Here is a 19,630-nt window from a genome sequence, read left to right as displayed (position 1 = left end):
TACTGTTTTCAAATCGCTGAATCAAACATCAGTTTTTAAATTTAAGTAGTTAAAATTAAAAGTTAAAAATTCCTTTATTCAGGCCAGACACAGTGGCTCACACCTGTAATCCCAGCTACTTGGGAGGGTGAGGTGGGAGGATCATTTGAGCCCGGGAGGTAGAGGTTGCTCTGAGACATGATTGCACCACTGCACTCCAGCCTGGGTGACACAGCAAGACCCTGTCTCAAAAAGATAAGATAAAGAGAGACAAAATACATAAAGCAAGCACGAATGCTGAAATGTATTTACACATGAGTGTTAAACTGGTCAATATCCACAGAGCTGTAATCCACTGTCTCTGCTGGGCACTGTATAATACTATGCATTTGTATTTTATGGACAAGAAAAATTTTCATTACTATCAATTTTCCTCAGCTTACAAATTTGTAAAATTTTGTATTGTCAAAGACAATAAAAAGCAGAGAAAACCTGGAAACGTTTACTAGACAGTAATCTTTTTCTGGCCATTTCAAAGTGTTTCATAATTATTTTGTGTGTGACATGAACTAATGTTGATTTGAATTTTGTTCCTTATGAAGTAGTGAAGGTTTTTATAATATTTTTGGCTCTGATTCATTGGTATTATAAACATTAGAAGTTTGTAGCTACTTTATGTTTGTATCTAGGTAATGGTGGAATAAACATGATTTTGATTTTTAGAAAAAAACACTGTGGATTTAACACAAAGGTGGCACTGGAACCCTGCAGAAACTGGATGCTGTGGGCCAGCAGTTTGCAAGCACTGATATGAATTATTCCGATTTTGAGGCACAGATCAGAAATATCCTGTAGCTACGTGGCCATTCCAACACATGGGGTCAGGGCAACGTGCAGGGAAGTACAGAGAATATCCTGGATATTCACCAGCTGGTTCTCCCTTCTCTCCTTATTTTTAAACTGTTATCAGTTTACTTATTTTTAAACTGTTATCAGTTTCCATTGCTGATTGCCTCCTATGAATTAGCATCTCGAACAGTGGCCAGTAAGTGCCCAGCAAATATCGATTAAATAGCTGAGTGAAAAAGTGGCACACAGGTTACCCAGAAGATAATGTAATCCTTGGTAGTTTACAAAGAGGGTATTCACGTTATCAACAAAGGTATTTCACCTCTGTGTGCCTCAGTTTCTGTAAAAGGTGCATAATCATAGCACCTACCTCATTGGATTATTATGAAGATTACATGAGTTAATATTTGTAAAGCACGTATAACAGTGCTTGCCACATTTTAAGTGCCATATAAATGTTTGTTAAGAAAAATAATGAAATTAAGTATTTTGCATTTTGAAGGATCAGAATCTGGAGATGTAGAGTTAGGAGAGGCATAGCCCTCAACCACAGAACTTAGCACAAATGGCTCTGGAGGGGCGGTGGTTGCCCATAGTCCCTAAAGAGCAGCTTAGAGTAGATGGGTGAGGCTTTGGAAGCCGCCTCCCTTTCCTCTCATTGTCTTGCTTCAACCAGAAAAGTCTACATGTTGACACACTTGTTTTATGGGTTTTAAAAACACCTTTTAGGGCTATTTACATTCTTAAAGACTTTTTAATAAAAATGATATATGCACATTATTAAGAAATCAAAGACTTTTGGAAATGTACAAAGAATAAAGCAACAAATCATTCAAAATTTTGCCACCTGGGAATAAACCATGTTAACCCTAAGAGAATTTCAGTCATCTCTCTATGTAGATTAAGGGGAGTGAGAAAGAGACTTTTACTTAAAAGGGATTCTAATTATATATATGTTAATAGGTTGTGAAGTATAAGGTATTACTGTACTTGCCTTTTTTCTTGAATTTAACAGAAGAAAAACAAATCAAATGAAAATGAAAGAGTGCCAGGTGCTGTGAGTCACACCTGTAATCCCAGCACTTTGGGAGGCCAAGGCAGGTGGTTCACCTGAGATCAGGAGTTCGAGACCAGCCTGGCCAATATGGTGAAACCCCGTCTCTACTAAAAATACAAAAATAAGCCGGGCGTGGTGGTGGGCACCTGTAATCTCAGCTACTCGGAAGGCTGAGGCAGAAGAATCGCTTGAGCCCAGGAGGCGGAGGTTGCAGTTTGCTGAGATCGCACCACTACACTCCAGCCTGGGCGACAGAGGGAAACTCTATGTCAATAAATAAATAAATAAATAAATAAATAAATAAATAAATAAATAGGCCAGGCGCGGTGGCTCACACCTGTAATCCCAGTGCTTTGGGAGGCCGAGGCAGGCAGATCATGAGGTCAGGAGTTTGAGACCAGCCTGGCCAACATGGTGAAACCCCACCTCTACTAAAAATACAAAAAAAATTTAGCCGGGCATGGTGGCGGGCGCCTGTAATCCCAGCTACTTCTCAGGCTGAGGCAGGAGAATCGCTTGAACCCGGGAGGCGGAGGTTGCAGTGAGCGGAGACTGTACCACTGCACTCCAGCCTGGGTGACAGAGCAAGACTCTGTCTCAAAAAATTAAAAAATAATAAAAATAATAAATAAATAAATATGAAAATAAAGAGATTGCTGAGCAGCACAAAATAAAAGCTCTTAAAAGTTTCCTGTAAAGTTTAAGGTATGTATAGTATTATCTTATATATGTATTAAATATAATTTCAATCTCCTAATGAGGATAATTAATGGTCAAAATCAGATTTTTTTAACAGAAATTTCAATTTAGGGCACTTGACTTTTTTTGTTTGTTATTTTGTTTTTTGTTTTTTTGCTTTTTTGAGACAGGGTCTTGCTCTGTCTCACAGGCTGGAGTGCTGGCAGGATCTCAGCTCTGTGGAACCTCTGCCTCCTGGGTTCAAGGGATTCTCCTGCCTCCGCCGCCCGAGTAGCTGGAACTACAGGTGTGCACCACCACATGAGGCCTTTTTTTTGTTGTTGTTTTTGAGACAAAGTCTTGTCCTGTCGCCCAGGCTGGAGTGCAGTGGTGTGATCCCAGCTCACTGCAACCTCCACCTCCTGAGTTCAAGTGATTCTCTGCCTCAGCCTCCCTAGTAGCTGGGATCACAGATGTCTGCCACCATGCCTGGCTACTTTTTTCGTATTTTTAGTAGAGACGGGGTTTCACCATCTTGGCCAAGCTGGTCTTGAATTCCTGACCTTGTGATCCACCAGCCTCGGCCTCCCAAAGTGCTGGGATTACAGGCGTGAGCCACCGTGCCTGGCCTTTTCTTTTCTTTCTTTTCTTTCTTTCTTTCTTTCTTTTTTTTTTTTTTTGAGAGAGGGTCTCTCTCTGTCACCCAGGCTGTAGTGAAGTGGCACCATCTCGGCTCACTGCAACCTCCACCTCCCAGGTTCAAGCGATTCTCGTGCCTCAGCTCCTGAGTAGCTGGGACTACAGGCGTGTGCCACCATTCTCTATGCAGCCACATCAGTTTTACAACTATATATCACCTAGTTGTTTGGTTTTAAGTCTATGATTGAGTGGATGTAACTGTCATTCCCATTTCTTCTTACAGCTTTTCCCTTTCCATTCTTCATTCTGATGCATGTATGGGTTGGCTGAGTTTCTCTGTTGAGCTTTTGTTTATTTGACTTTGCTGTGCTTTGTTTTTCCTCGGGCTCATGGTGCTGGTGCTCTATTCACAGAGCGCCCTTGTCTCTTAGGATGCTCAAGTGAAATATTGGCTGGATATTCCTGGATCCCATGTTCTCTCCTCCAAGATTTTGTAAACATCATTACTCCATTGTTTTCTGGTGTTTAAAGTTTCTGGGGGCGAAGAATAAGGCCAGCATGAATTTTTTTCCCCCTTGTATCTGTGACTTAATTTATGCTGGAGTCTAATTATAACATTTCTAGAAATATAATTGTAACACTTTTAGAAATGAAACATTTTTAACAGTGCATGTGTTTTAAACCTAGTGAACCTGACAATTTCAGCAGTTTAACAGTGAAATGTACTAAAAACTTCAAAACGGAATCACTCGTACATAGCTGAAGGGAATGTAAAATGGTGCAGCCCCTCTGGAAAACAGTTTGGTAGTTTCTTTACAAATTGAACATGTAAACATGCAACTATCACTTAACCCAGCAATTGCATTCCTGGGCATTTACCCCAGAGAAATGAAAGCTTATGTTTTTATCAAAACATCTGTATGAATATTTAAGCCAGAATCAAAAGTCTATGTACTCTATGATTCCATTTACATGGACATTCTTTTTTTTTTTTTTTTTTTTTTTTGAGACAGGTTCTCACTCTGTCACCCAGGCTGGATTGAAGTGGCACCATCTCGGCTCACTGCAACCTCCACCTCCCAGGTTCAAGTGATTCTCCTGCTTCAGCCTCCCGAGTAGCTGGGGCTATAGGCGTGTACCACCACGCCTGGCTAATTTTTATATTTTTAGTAGAGATGGGGTTTTGACATATTGCCTAGGCTGGTCTCAAACTCCTGGCCTCAGGTGATCCATCCACCTCAATCTTCCACAGTGCTGGGATTACAGGCATGAGTGAATGTGCCTAGCCATTTATATGACATTCTGAAAGGGCAGAATTATAGGAACGGAAGAAAACAGACCAGTGTTTGCTCAGGCTGGGACTGATCATGATTGTGGCTACATGACCAAATGAGTCTGTCAAAATACATCAAATGTGTACTAATGTTAGTTAATTTTAATTTATCAAATTTACACCTTAATAAATCTGACTTTAAAAAGAAGAATCACCCAGCACTTTGGGAAGCTGAGGTGGGAGGACTGCTTGAGGACTTGGAGACCAGCTTGGGCAACAAAGCAAGACCCCATCTTTACAAAAAAAAAAAAAAAAAAAAAAAAAAAGAAGAAGGAGAAGGAGAAGAAGAAGAAATAGCCAGGCATGGTAGTATGTGCCTGTAGTCCCAGCTACTTAGGAGGGTAAGGCCAGGGGGATCCCTTGAACCCAGGAGTTTGAGGCTTCAGTGAGCCATGATTGCACCACTGCACTCCAGCGTGTTTTTTTTAAAAAAGAAAGGAAGGGAAGGGAAGAGAGGGGAGGGAAGAAAGGGAGAAGGAAAGCTGAGATTGCACCACTGCACTCCAGCCTGGGCAACACAGTGAGACACTGTCTCAAAAAAAAAAGAAAAGAAAAAGGAAAAGAAACCAATAAGCAGCAGTATCAGCATATTTTTAGAAGTATGGAGATAAATAATGATGGGAGGGGAGGGGAGGGAAGGGGAGGGGACAGAAGAAAGGAAGGAAGGAAAGAAGGAAGAATCAGCATAGTCTTTACGTATTTGTCACCATCATTTTAAGAAGTATATTTGAAAAGCATGTACTACATTAAACCCCACAGTTACTAGGGCTTCTAGGACATGCTGTTATTGACTTCTGTTTCAGTGCATTTGATTTTATTTTTAGCTGACAGTAAAACACTGTTTCTATCCCGGCTGCACATTTTCCCCTACATTAAAGATGACTCATAGAACTCTTTATTTATCATTCTACACGGAGTAATTTCTTTTACTGCTTAGTTGGAAAAACCTACAAGCTTTTACCACATTTAATGGCAAACATTTTCCTGCTCATTGAAACAAAACACCATGTGCTCTCTGTAAACAGTGCTGACCCAGATTCACATCCATGATTGCAAAATTCCACGTTGAAAACAAGCAAACAGCTTGATGGTTCATCTGTTGTTGCTCTGTTTCTTTTCTTTCAAATTATATGGAAAGGACAGAGTGCACAGTAAATATATATTTTGATATATCCTAGGCAGCATACTTTACAATTAAACAGCTTTGATGGTTGGATACCTTCATATAAGAAATTTTTTAAATAAAATAATAACTGGACAAGACAGATGCATTGACTCTGACCTATCATTGTAATAATCTATTTTCGGTTTTGCTAACTAGGATGTATAAATTCATTCACGATTCAAATTTAAAACTACAGGTTTCTTTCTTTCTTTATTATTTTATTATTTATTTATTTTTTTCATATTAAAATGACAGGTTTCAATTAAACAAGGCAGGCTGCATTACCTATCTTTTCCCTACCAATACCTCACTAAAATGAGAATTAAAGAAAATTTAAAAAGGAATTTTTAAAAGGGCATACATCCATAGGAACAAAAAGAATGGAAGAGGAGACAGCAGCCAATGGGAACTGGTAACAAAATTTTGTGGGCTTGAAAACCCAGCAGACAGGAGAAAGCTAGATGTTAACCAACGTCAGGCGGAAAAGCCAGCAGGAAGCAAGGCAATCGATTCCCTGTGCAGAGTCTGGGCGGGCTCAGGAATGAGCCATGGCAGGTGTGAGTGAAGGGAGAAGACGAGCGCCTCACTCCTGGAGAGACCCAGAAGCCATGTCCCTGAGCCGTCAGAGCACAGGCCGCGAAGAGTGAGGTTGAGACACTGCATTGGAAATGGGAGGAGGTGAAAGCTGGCAGACAGAAAGCTGAAACCCCACAAAATTTAACCCCACTTTGCACCCCACCTCTGTAGGATACTGGAGAATTTTCTTGTGGGGAAACCACCTGACCCAGGAGAAAAGCCCCACAGGTATTGACATATGACCAGGTTGCTACATGGTCGCCCTAAGGAGAGGACCACCATATAAGAAGGTTCAATCCTCACCTTCCATGATATGGAATCAATTATTAATGTCTAATATTGAAAAAAAGGCTGGGCATGGTAGCTCACGCCTGTAATCTCAGCACTTTGGGAGATAGAGGTGGGCGAATCACTTCAGGTCAGGAGTTCAAGACCAGCCTGGCCAACATGGTGAAACCCCATCTCTACTAAAAATACAAAAATTAGCTGGGTGTGGTGGCACATGCCTGTAATCCCAGCTACTCAGGAGGCTGAGGCAGGAGAATCGCTTGAACCTGGGAGGTGGAATTTGCAGTGAGCTGAGATCGTGCCACTGCACTCCAGCCTGGGGGACAGTTGAGTGAGACACTGTCTCAAAAAAAAAAAAAAAGAAAAAGAAAAGAAAAAGAAACCAATAAGCAGCAGTATCAGCATCTTTTTAGAAGTATGGAGATAAATAATGAAGACACAGCTGGAGACGTAGTTTGCAGGAGTAGATAACAGAAATGGGATTGGGAGGAGGCTCAGGGGCTGCTGCCTTCCATTGCTAGTCTTCTAGTATTTGATTTTGAAAACCATGTATTGTGTTTATTTTTTAAAAATCCTCCTTCCCCTCAAAAAACATAAGGCAAAATCATGTGAGTAAACCAGTGTCATCTGGAAAAACAAATGAGGGCTCAGGATTGTCCAGAATGGTTACCTGGAGAAATGGAAGAGTTCTGCAAAATTCACCACACTTTCGCTTTGAAATCATCTGCTGGGGATTCCACAGGAGCTTTTTCCAGCGATGGTTTAAATCATCCACTCCTTGCTCACCAAAGAGGTTTTATTAAACACATCTTTGTTTTTCGAAGTTGATGAGTAAAAGGGTCTTATGATTAGTAGATTCTCAGGGAATGAAATGCCTTTAAAAGGAAGTTGGCTGTTCTTCTTCTTCTTTTTTTTTTTGAGACAGAGTTTCACTCTTGTTGCCTGGGCTGGAGTGCAATGACACAGTCTTGGCTCACCGCAACATTCCCCTCCTGAGTTCAAGTCATTCTCCTGCCTCAGCCTCCTGAGTAGCTGGGGTTACAGGCGTGTGCCACCATACCTGCCTAATTTTGTATTTATAGTAGAGATGGGGTTTCTCCATGTTGGTCAGGCTGGTCTCAAACTCCCGACCTCAGGTGATCTGCCCACTTCGGCCTCCCAAAGTGCTGGGATTACAGGCGTGAGCCACTGTGGCCGGACCAGCTGTTCTTTAAGAAAATAAAAATGCTTATAAACTTCCCATGTCACATGCAGACAATGTGACTAATTAACTGTGCAGACTACATGACGACATCCATGCATGCACACACGTGCATGTGCAAACAGCTGGCCCAGACAGAGGGATCCCCCTCCGCTGCTCCTGTTTGCCCTCACACAGATGTTGGAGGTGAGAGAAGCCACTCTCCAGCAAAATCAGCAAAATCATTAAGTTTGACTTCAGCAATCCCACCTAATTTTCAGAATCTTTTCCCCATGCCCTTCAAGCCCCTTTTCCCTGCCAAAGCAAGAAGAACATAATTGAATATATATAATGAGGTAAAAACTTGGTTCCTGACATTTGTTTGTTAAGCCTTTTGTCCATAATGCAGGTGATTTTAAATGAAGTTATGCCTTACTCTTAGCAAAACAATTATGAGCTATTTTCTTCTCCTTTCCTGCAGGGTTCTAAGAGCAGCACACCTCCTACGTTTGCGTATTTGTATCAGCTGCACAAAGGCACCAAATATACCTTGAACTAATACTTCTCAAGCCAACTCTAATGTGCAAGTGAATGTTGTTAAAATGCAGATTCTGATCCAGCAGGTCTGCCAGGGGTCTGAGATTCTTACAAACTCCCAAAAGATGTAATGCTTGATCCATGGACTATGGTTTTCACGGCAAAACCCTAAATTTGTCAGGTCTCATATTTTCATGTGCTAGCAAAAAATAGAAGCTTGCGATGTCGTAGCTGCTTCACTTACATATTTTTTTCTGATTGGTTAAAGAGTCTCTAGCATTTTATTGTTCACTGTAGTTTTTCTTTCAGTAGATAATAGATAAATAAGTCTATTCTGCATATGATCGTACATCAATAGGCTGCAGAGAAAAATGGGAGTGAGAAAGATAAAATGGACGGAAACCGCAATCTGGTAAATAAATGCATTCTCATAATTTGTAGAAGTGGCGAGAAATCGGAAGCACGCACATCAGAAATAAAGAGAATTAATCACGTCAACCTCTGTATTCTTCTTGGTAAAGCACCATGTTTTAAACAATAGTTCTGTTAAATGATATAAATGGACATATAAATTCGTGAATATAATAAAGTAAAAGGGGAAAAAAGTGGAGGAAAGTTGTTAAAATAATCACTGACTATAATTATGCTTTTACTTAAATAATAATTCCTTTTTGGGAAATACTATTTTAGACTCTTGTGCAGGCAGAGATGGTTCCTCTCAGGATTTCGCTCTGCCCATGACTGGGAAGCTAGCAAGACGTCTTTGCAACCTCCCTTGCTCCCTTTTCCCTTCTTGGCGAAAGTCACCCCGGCTATGGGTCCTGATGATGCTCTTGACCAGCATCAAATACTGGGGAAAATGAGCTACTCCCAACTCACACGCACACACCACCATCACCACCATCACCACCATCAGCAGTAACAACAATAAAGTTAGGCCGGGTGCAGTGGCTCATGCCTGTAATCCCAGCACTTTGGGAGGCCAAGGTGGGTGGATCACGAGGTCAGGAGATCGAGACCATCCTGGCTAACACGGTGGAACACCATCTCTACTAAAAACATAAAAAATTAGCCGGGCATGGTGGCGGCTGCCTGTAGTCCCAGCTACTCGGGAGGCTGAGGCAGGAGAATGGCGTGAACCTGGGAGGCGGAGCTTGCAGTGAGCCGAGATTGTGCCACTGCACTCCAGCCTGAGCAACAGAGTGAGACTCCATCTCAAAAATAAATAAATAAATAAACAAAATAAAGTTAATGACTAGTATTCACTTTATGTTTGATCTTCCTACATTGAGCAACCCACCCCAATACATTTTTCTTAAACCTCTGATACCCATTACTGCCTTTCTTCTGTTTCACAAGAAACTTGCCAGCAGGCAATAGCATGAATGGGTAAGCAGAAATAAGCAGTAGGGGTGAAATGCCAAAGCAGTCGATTGTCTAATAATCATAATAAGTAACATTTAGCAGTGCTCGTGGTGTGGTGCCTGGATGTTCTAAGCACTTTGCATGGATCAATTTACGTTTGCCTTACAGCAGTGCCTGAAGAGGCAAGATGCTATTTTCATCCTTGGCTAGTAATAGGTACATATGTTTGACAGGATGCGTGTGTCTGTTCCTTCGTAGATGTAACCTGTGAATGTGTTTTATTTTATATACACATACAGTTTTTTTTAACTTTTAAGATCATCCCTAGTTGATATGCTAGAACTGCACTCTCCAATATGGTAGCCACCAGCCACATGTGGCTACTGGTTATTTGAGACATGGCCAGTGTGAAATGAGATGTGCTGTAGGTGCAAAATGCACACAAGACTTTGAAGACAATATAAAAAATAAAAGAATGTAAAATGCCTCTTTAATATTTTTAATTGGTTGTTGAAATATATTTGAGATATCATGAGCTAAACAAAATTACTAAAATTGATTCTACCTATTTCTTCTTGCTTTTTAAAAATGTGGCCACTAGTAAATGTAAAATTACCTATTATGTGGCTTGCTTCGTATTTCTACGGGATAGCACCAGGCTAGAAGTACATGTTCCATGGTCCTCTGCCAGCCAAATCAGGTTGGGAATGCATGCTTGGTTAGGTGTCAGTGGCCTTGGTTAGGCAAAGGTGTTATTTCTCGCAGGTGTGTTTTTATATTAAAATCCACATTTTGATCTAAACTAGTAGTTTTCACAGCAGAAGCACCTCGAAAGTTTAAAATAAATATGGCTAGCTGGGTTGCCTCTGCAGAGATTCTGATGGTCTGGGCAACTGGGGCACTGGGAGTTTTAAAAGGCTCCGGGTGACTTCAAGCTGACAGCCAAAGCTGAGAGCCACCTATTCAAATGGAACAGCGGACACTGGGTCTTGGTGACAGATAGTGTGGGCGGGTAATGTTTGCAGTGGGGCCAGGTTCACACTTTTTGAGTCTCTGGTTGGAACTGCAGAAACAAACTGTGAAAAGGATCAGAGCCTGCTTTTTGGCAAGGAGGCTTGGAATAGAGTTAAGAGCACCCTCAAACCTACTGTGTAAGGGAAAACCCAGCCCACAGAATCATGGTGGGGAAATGGGAAGAAAGGGAAGCAATGGAGCTAATTATGTGTAGTGATATTTCCCCCAGGAAACCAAAGGCTGGTTACAGAGGTGAAGGCCATCTAGGAGCTCCTCCCTGGCCATCCGTGGTCCTCAGGTTCTGAGCCCCTCTCCACAGGCGGCAGGATCTGACCACCCCCATTCCCCAGCAGTGAGAAATGAGGGCTGGCTGTAGTAGTTCTGATGTGTGCACTCAAAGGAAATACTCAGATTCATTAATGTAATGATAGTCTAAGTGTCTTATATGCAGACTCAGAGTTCAGGCAAATTCTACTTTTAAATGGGAGGATTTATAGTAGACTCCAGATAAGAAACTCTGCCCCCACCTCCATCCCCAACCACCTCATTCCGATTGAAGCTTCTCCAGGGAGGTTTCTGAGGGGAGGCCTTGGTTACACTTTCTCAGCAATTTGGGAAGCTGAGGGGGGTAGATCCCTTGAGTTCAGGAGTTTGAGACTAGCCTGGGCAATACAGTGAGACCTCATCTCTACAAAAAATAAACACAAATTAGCTGGGCATGGTCATGCACACCTGTAGTCCTAGCTAGTCAGGAGGCTGAGGTAGGAGGATTGTGCTTCAGCCCAGGTGGTTGAGGCTGCACTGAGCCGAGATAGCACCACTGCATTTCATTTCAGCCTGAGTGACAGTCACACCTTGTCTCAAAAAAAAAAAAAAAAAAAAAGGTTACATGCCCAGACCTTTCAGAATAATTTTTTTTTTTTTAACTTCCCATACCTACGTTTCTTGCAAAGCTAGTATTCATGGGGGGAAAGGTTTGTGCCAACTGCCACCATTTTTGATGTTGGAGTAAAATCTATCTTTTTCTAATCAGAACCTGTTTCTTGAGACAAATGCCAGGTGCTTTCCTTCTCCCTCCCTCTCTGCCTTCTTTTTTTTTTTTTTTTTTTTTTTTTGAGACTGAGTCTTGCTCTATTGCCTGAGTTAGAGTGCAGTGGCGTGATCTCAGCTCTCTGCAACCTCCACCTCCTGGGTTCAAGGGATTCTCCTGCCTCAGCTTCCCGAGCAGCTGGGATTACAGGTGCCTGCCACCATGCCCGGATAATTTTTGCATTTTTAGTAGAGACGGGGTTTCACATGTTGGCCAGGCTAGTCTTGAACTCCTGACCTCAAGTGATTCACCCGCCTTGGCCTCCCAAAGTACTGGGATTACAGGCACGAGCCACCGCGCCTGGCCCCTCTCTGCCTTCTTTCCTTCCTTTCCTTATCACCTATTTAGGATTTTGCAATGTTAGGTGATTTCTTTTCCATATTTCCAACTGAATTAGAGTTAACCAAATGACAAAAAGTACTTTTGGTCTCAAATTCATCATCATGAAAATGGGCCGAAAAAAATGAGGACACTTAGAATTTTACATCAGATACTGCCAGATGATTAAAATGCCTGTGTTCCACACACACTGTGCTCTTCTGAGTCCTTCTTGTGCTGTTTCTGTTTCTCTCAGACTGCTGGTAGGAGACCAGGAGTGACTAGGTGTGACCAGGCATGACCAGGCATTAAAGATTGGAGTGCTCCTTCATTTCAAGTCTCTTAAAGAAGATGAAGGTAACAGCTGCCCAATGAGGACGGAACCGCATTTGTGAATGGAAGCATTCATAGCTGGGTTTCCTGTCCTTTGTATTTTCTTATAGATCTGAAGTTGTAACTTCCACATAATATGAACTACTTCAACAGTTTCTATTTCTATTCTGTGTCCCGGGGGTGTGGGGGTGGTACTAGAGTGAAAGTATCTGGCAGCGCATGCAACATAAAAAAAAAAAAAAAAATCCCTTCCTTTGGCCGGCATTCAACTTTTATAACATGTTTTTATTTTTACTTTTTTGTGGGGGGAAGACAGGGTTGCTCTGTCATCCAGGCTGCAATGCAGTGGTGCGATCATAGCTCCCTGCACCCTCAAACTCCTGGGATCAAGCGATCCTCCCACCTCAGCTATAATGTATTTTTAGATTTGGAAATGCATTCTCCTCTTTCTCCAACCAGCATGTATATTTTTACTCTCCTCTTATTCCCTCCAACCTTCACCCAAGTCTGTTTCCTGGCAATTTGAGAAGTGAGAAATGCCTGCGTGGGGGAAAAAGTGGAGGCACATGTTGTGTTGTAATTTTAACGAGGAAACATTGCCCAATGACAAAACCAGGGACTGTCTTGTGATGTTGCTTTCTGCCCACGCTACCTTTTCCTCTTCTGAGCCTGCTCTCGTCCTGTGGAAGGCTGCAAGGCTGCCTTGCATCCAGAGGCTGTGACCTGCTTTAAATCAAGAAAGCATGATGATCTTAGTTTGAAGAGTTGGGAGGACAACCATATGGATTGAGCTGTCATCTTTTGGTCCGTTGTAAATATCAAAAGCAGGCAGCCCATTCAGTTCTCATTCTGATCTTTACGGATCTCTCCCACTGATGAGTTAGAAACCCTTCTAAACTCACGTTTTCCTTCCTTCAGCCAGCAAGGATTTATTGAGCACTTACTATTAATATATGCCAGGCACCGTTCCAAGCATGGGGAGTATGGCAGTGAGGAGACCAAGCCTCTGCACTGTCAATTTTGCAACAGCACTGAACTGTCAGCCAGGGCATTGCAGAGGTTACGTGAGGACAGGGCGGGGCTGTCTGCAGGGCCCCAGCTAACTCCGTGTTCAAATCACCTGTGATTTGCTCTAAGTCCCACTGAGCCAAGTACAGTACTAGATAATAATGAAAACACTTTCAGGTGGGAGGATGATCTTTTCCTTCTGCTCCTTAACTTTTGCCCCATATCAGGAGGAGCTTCTGAGAAATGTGAGCTTTTCTGCTCACCCCCACGATACATTGTCTAACCACAAACCCTGGCTCGGATTTCATCTGTCCATGACACTGTGTGGTGCATGAATATATTCTTACTCTAAAGAAAAAAAAAAAAAACAGCCAAAGGATATTTCAAAAATTATTTTCACACATGATTATCATACAGTATTACAATGTATTATGTGCAAAATTCCATTTAAAAAATCATTTACAAAAGTACAACACAGTATGTGCTGAGGGTTCTAGTTCAACAAAAGCCAAGGCTAAAAAAGGTACAAGGTACAAAGCCAACCATATTAGATGACTATGCATCTTTACACAGTACAATAACATGTTTTTGTAACTACCTGTGTTACACAGATACAAGACCCTCATAGTTTGTGCACCTGCAAACTGGTTTTATTTAACATAAGTTTAATTTCACTGCAGGTTCTGATAATGTAGATTGATTTTTTTGTGCATTTTCAAATTCTTCTCCATTATACAGCATCTTATTTAACTCAACAAAAGCCACATTATACATTACTTGGTTTCTGGTCCCAATAATTTGATGCTGTTAAGTTTTAATTTGTATGGAAAAGGAAGAAAAGTGTTCTTCTTGATTTTTATTCTCAAGGGGCTTTCAAAATTGTTTCTACAAGCAAATTACACATTGAATAGATTTTGCCAAACCTCACTGCATATTTACAGTATTTTAAGCATGGGTGGTTCCTTCTATCTCTTTTTCTACATCTTTTGAAGAGCCTGAACCAGCAGACTGCACTCCTCAGTCCTTTGTTAGAGTCCATATTTCTCTCTCTACCTCTCTCTACATTCATTTCTCTCCTTATTCTCAGCATCATTTGTTTAAAAAACAAAACAGCAAAACACCACTAAACGTGAACAAGAGAACAGTACATCCAATTTCCAAAGGCATTCTGTGGCCAGTGTCAGGAATACGTTGCTTTAAGAAATCCAGCAGTCTCTCCCCACAAAGTTGCCAAAACATCCAGTTACAGAAGAGAGACTTTAAAAATGCAATACTCTCAAATCCAGCAAGAGATTTATTTTTGAATATTAAATGTTAAAATCACATGCATAATTATAGAATATTTTAAAGTTACAAAAATATTTTAAAACCAATCCTGACAGTTTACCTGCAACTGCTATAAAAATTTCTATGAAATATATAAAAACATGAAGGCTCTTTGTAAAAAAAAAAAAAAAAAAAAGGAAAAAGAAAGGAAGGAAGGGATGAAGCCATCCACAGGAGTGAGAATCACCTGACGCACTGCATCGCAAACATCTGCTGTTGAATTCAAAAGAACTTGTATCTTAAGTGTTTCTTCTGCACATATACATACATGTAAGCCAACCTAGAACCTGACTGGGGGTAGGTAGCAAACAATCTCAGGACACTTGAACCATCAGATGCAATTCTCCATTGCCAAAAGAGAATCCTACTGTTTCACGAACCTCAGCTACCTTGCATGGCTAAAGTTGCCCTTGGCCGTGTTGGCCTGTGGATGGTTTAGTCACTACACTGAGGGGTCCCCGAGGAGGTGACTGCCTTTCAAGCTCAAGAACGTAGAAGCGGGAAGGCAAGGCTTCCAGCTCCCCTTTGGATGCACCACTGGGAAGTCCCGCCTGTCTTCTAGGAGGTGGTGAGGTCTTCTTCCCCGTTCTGGAAAATGACGCCATAAGGATCGTTCTTGATGCGTTTGTAGACAAAGTGGAAGATGTGGGGCTGTGGTCGGCTGTGCAGCTCCGCCTTGATTTTTTGAGGGTAAGTGTCCTCTGCCAGCTGCTGCCATGTCTCGTCAACGAAGAGAAAGAGGCTGTACTCCTCAGGGTCCCCCACCTTGAACTTCTCAGCGCAGATCTGACACACATCCTCAGTGGTGATGTAAGGTCTCACAAGGAGGGTCTTTCCTGTGCAACCACTGTTGACCTCCTGAAATGCAACTCGGAGGTAATTCTGCAGGTGGAAGAGGAACGTTGAGACAGTCAGAAGAGAAAATTAGATAGCGAGCATGATGGGGGACCAGGGGAGGGGGTAACTGTAAGCCATTTCCAGGCCCTGTCCTGTCATAATGTCCGATGTCAGGCCACGAGGCTTCGAATGGCAAGGAAAGAGGCTGATCTGACTTTGGACAGTGGCGAGGATGACCACATGATTCATTGCAACTGTAAGAAGCAGGAAGTCCACGCGGCCCTGGTTCTGATCTTTCCAATTCCCTCATAAGGTCTGGTTAAGAAACCCATGCTTAAGAGTGTGAACCACATCCAATGCTGGGTTTATTCCCAGCTTGAAAAATAAACCAAATAGCACAAGAGTATGAAGGAAGTCAGCAGGAAGAGATTTAAAATATTTAGACACAACAGCACGTACTGTGCTCACTTTTTGTTTTTTTCTTTTCATTTTAAGAGATGAGATCTCACTATATTCTCCAGGCTGGACTCATACTGCTGGGCTCAAGTGATCCTTCTGCCTCAGCCTCCTGAGTAGCTAGGTGCACAGGTGCATGCCACTGTACCTGGCTTGTGTTCACTTTTGACAAACTTTTTAAATAAATCCTAAGCAAGGGCAATCATTTAGGTTGAATCACACACACACACACACACACACACACACACACACACACAAAATGCACTGACATTTGACTATTTTTTATCTCCCCCAAATGGTGATTTCATGTAGTTCAATCTAATACAAGGCTTCTAGTGGCTCTGGGCACAATCTGGAAAAAGTCAGGACAAGAATGTTGATTTTGCCAAATACTTTGCAGATGGAGCTGATTACACGCAAGGTGATGCTGCAGGGAATTAAAGACGTTTGCAGGCTCAGGTGCTGCAATCATGCCAGGTACATGCTATCATGAAACATGTAAACCTGTGGTCTTACAAGATACAAAGCCCAGACCAGGCATAAAGAATCTTAAACTCACATCAGGCCGTCCTAGATTTTATGACCCCAGATAACTTTGCTTGTTTCCTTAAGAGTGGAGTTATCAGATGAAATCTAAAACACCCAGTTAAATTTGAGTTTCAGCTAGAAAACAAATAGATTTTATTCTGCTAAATCTGGAAACGCTGCTCAGCAGTGAAGGGAAGGAGGGCTCTCTGCCCAGGTGCCTGCATGGTCACCACGAGGGTTTCCTGGGATAACAAAAGGGAAAGCTCTTGGGAAGGACAGTGAGCTCTGCACATGTAACATATGTTTCATATCTGCTTCCAGAGGGGACTTTTGCTAGCCCAGTGACTTTGCAGGAGAGGTGAGCTAGTGGAAGGTGCCCAGATTGACACTGACACTCTTTGAACCTTTTTTTTTTAAGAGACAAGGTCTACATGATCCCTGTTTGACTAGTGCAGAAACTGAGGCACAGAGAGGCTTAGTAACTTGCCCAAAGCCACACAGCTAGGACATGGCAGAGGCAGCCCCACCACCTTTACCACCAAGACGTACTACCTCTTCCCATGTGAGAAGACCTCTGTGCCTGTGACCTCTGATTTAGGGGTTTCAGATGGAGCTTTGGGTCTGAGGTTTTGCTTTGACCCCTGAGCTGAGTGCTGAGCATTTCCTTCTTTGGTTACACTCTGAGAAGGCATACACCTCCAAGGTGAGCAGGGTCAATGAGGGCAGGAGGGGGCAGCTGCAGAAGAAGGCAGCTCCACGGTGTCTGGGGGTTTCCAGGTGAAGAGGTGGAGGAGGGTGTGTTGGCAGGTGGGGAAAGGAACAATGAATTTTTCTCACTTCCTCTGTTCTGCCTTAGGCAGCCCCTCCCTGGATGGCTATATGATGGCACCCCAGGGGTGTGCATGCACTGAGTGGCCTGGGGACCTTCTTAGTGCAACAGGGTGGGGAGAGTGCAGCGCATGTATTCTCACTCTTTAGGTTTATGTGCTCGAGAAGGAATTTCTGAGAATACTGCAATCTTGGAGAATGAGCTGATCTTGGCTTTCAAAGATGGGCTTGCCTTTTTTTTGTTTGGTTTTGAGATAGGGTCTCATTCTGCTGCCCAGGCTGGAGTGCAGTAGTGTGATCATGGCTCACTGCAGTCTCAAACTCCTGGGCTCAACAGATCCTCCCACTTTAGCCTCCTGAGTAGCTGGGACTACAGGTGTGCACCACTATGCCTGGCTAACTTGAAAATTTTTTGTTGTTGTTGTTTTGTCGAGATGGAGTCTCACTTTGTTGCCAAGGCTGGTCTCTAACTCCTGACCTCAAGCGATCTTCCTGCCTCAGCCTCTAAGGTGCTGCGATTACAGGTGTGAGCCACCTCATCTAACCCTCTATTTTCAGAGCTCTTATAAAAAAAAAATGGCCAGGTGCAGTGGCTCACGCCTGCAATCCCAGCACTTTGGGAATCTGAGGCGGGTGGATCAGTTGAGGCCAGGAGTTTGAGTCCAGCCTGGCCACCACGGTGAAATCCCATCTCTACTAAAAATACAAAATAAATTAGCCAGGTGTGGTGGTGAGCACCTGTAGTCCCAGCTACTCTGGAGGCTGAGGCAGGAGAATCGTTTGAACCTGGGAGGTGGAGGTTGCAGTGAGCAGAAATCGTGCCACCACTGCACTCCAGCCTGGGTGACAGAGTGAGACTCCGTCTTAAAAAAAAAAAAAAAAGCAGGTGAATCTGGATATATAGACAAATCTGCCCTGCTTTCCAGATCCCTGCTTGGAAACTCATCATGGGGAACATAGAAACAAAGCACAGGCAGGTTTTATCATTTAATTTAAAACCTTCAAAATATGATTTGCAGACATTTGCCAACTCACTCATTATTTCATAGACAATGAGCAAATCAGGAATTGTTGTGTTGGGTAAGGATTTCTTTGTTTCTTTTTTGAGACTAAGTCTCACTCTGTTGCCCAGGCTGGAGTGCAGTGGCGTGATCTCGGCTCACTGCAACCTCCATCCCCTGGGTTCAAGCGATTCTCCTGCCTCAGCCTCCCAAGTAGCTGGGATTACAGATGCCTGCCACTACACCCAGCTAATTTTTGTATTTTTAGTAGAGACAGGGTTTCACCGTGTTGGCCAGGCTGGTCTCGAACTCCTGACCTCAGGTGTTCTGCCCGCTTTGGCCTCTCAAAGTGCTGGGATTACAGGCGTGAGCCCTGATGCCTGGCCTTGGGTAAAGATTTCTATAGCCCTAACCCACCTCTCCATTCTAAGAAACAAGCTCATTGGGAGTCCCACATTCCCAAGCAGCAGCTCACGGTCAGGAAAAGCCCTGGCCAGGGAACCTGAGCAGGACTCGCTCAGATGCTCGCCTGGTCACTCTGCGCCGTGGACAGCTGCCATAGCTGTTGCTGCTGCTGCTGAGATTCTGAGGTCTTCTGTTTTGGAGAGTGGGCGAGAGAAAAGGGAAGGAGACATCGCTGTTCCTCTCCCTCTTCCCAAAGAGAAACTAGGCCAAGTGCATCGCGTAACACAGCGGCTGTTTCCTGATGAAACAAAATCTCCAACGTCTGTGCCAAGCGCTTCCTCCTCCTTTTTGACTTATTGTCTGCTTGATTGGGCAGAGATTCTGCCTTAATTCAACTTGGTTTTCTTAAAGACAGCAAAACTTGGGCCAAGTATCCCATGCGTATATAAATGTAAAGAAAACAGAGCAGTGTAACAAGGCCAGAGGGTGGTTTGAGAGATCCCTTTCCTGCCAAATAATTCAACACAGTGGGGGCCTCTGAGCTGGGATGTGCTGGGTGAGCCAGCTCCGCATTCTTGGAGGACGAAGGAAGCAAAGGGGTGGCCAGCTGCACACCTGGAAGTCGTCCACAGAGGGAATGGTCCGGTTGGTGGTTCTCCGTTTGTGCCACTGCCTCAGGGTGTCTCTGGTTTCTGAGCTGAGCAGTCGCGCTGCTTGTTCTTCTTGGAAATTCTTTATCAAAGAAAGTGCTCCATATGCGCTTGTCAAGTAATAGCCTCCTGAAAAGAGCAGAAAGAATAGGTCCTCCCAGTGCCAACCTCTGCTCACGGGTGATAACAG

General features: G+C 43.1%; 1 protein-coding gene across 11 annotated transcripts in view; it reads right to left on the bottom strand.

The window, feature by feature from the left end:
* Positions 1–13,786: 13,786 nt before the first annotated feature.
* RIN2 (Ras and Rab interactor 2) overlaps positions 13,787–19,630 on the bottom strand; it is a 246,993-nt gene continuing 241,149 nt past the window's right edge. For all 11 annotated transcript variants that reach the window (XM_054541625.2, XM_063720682.1, XM_054541621.2 and 8 more), the window contains 2 exons: positions 19,406–19,569; positions 13,787–15,617 (listed from right to left, as the gene is read on the bottom strand). In XM_054541625.2, coding sequence (XP_054397600.2) covers positions 15,294–15,617; positions 19,406–19,569 — 488 coding nt within the window. In that variant the 3' untranslated portion in view covers positions 13,787–15,293. The remainder of the gene's footprint in view (positions 15,618–19,405; positions 19,570–19,630) is intronic.

The sequence above is a fragment of the Pongo abelii genome, chromosome 21, assembly GCF_028885655.2.
Source record: "Pongo abelii isolate AG06213 chromosome 21, NHGRI_mPonAbe1-v2.0_pri, whole genome shotgun sequence".
Lineage (NCBI taxonomy): Eukaryota > Metazoa > Chordata > Mammalia > Primates > Hominidae > Pongo > Pongo abelii.
The sequence above is the reverse complement of the archived record's forward strand: the minus strand, read 5'-3'. Positions and strand labels throughout refer to the sequence as shown.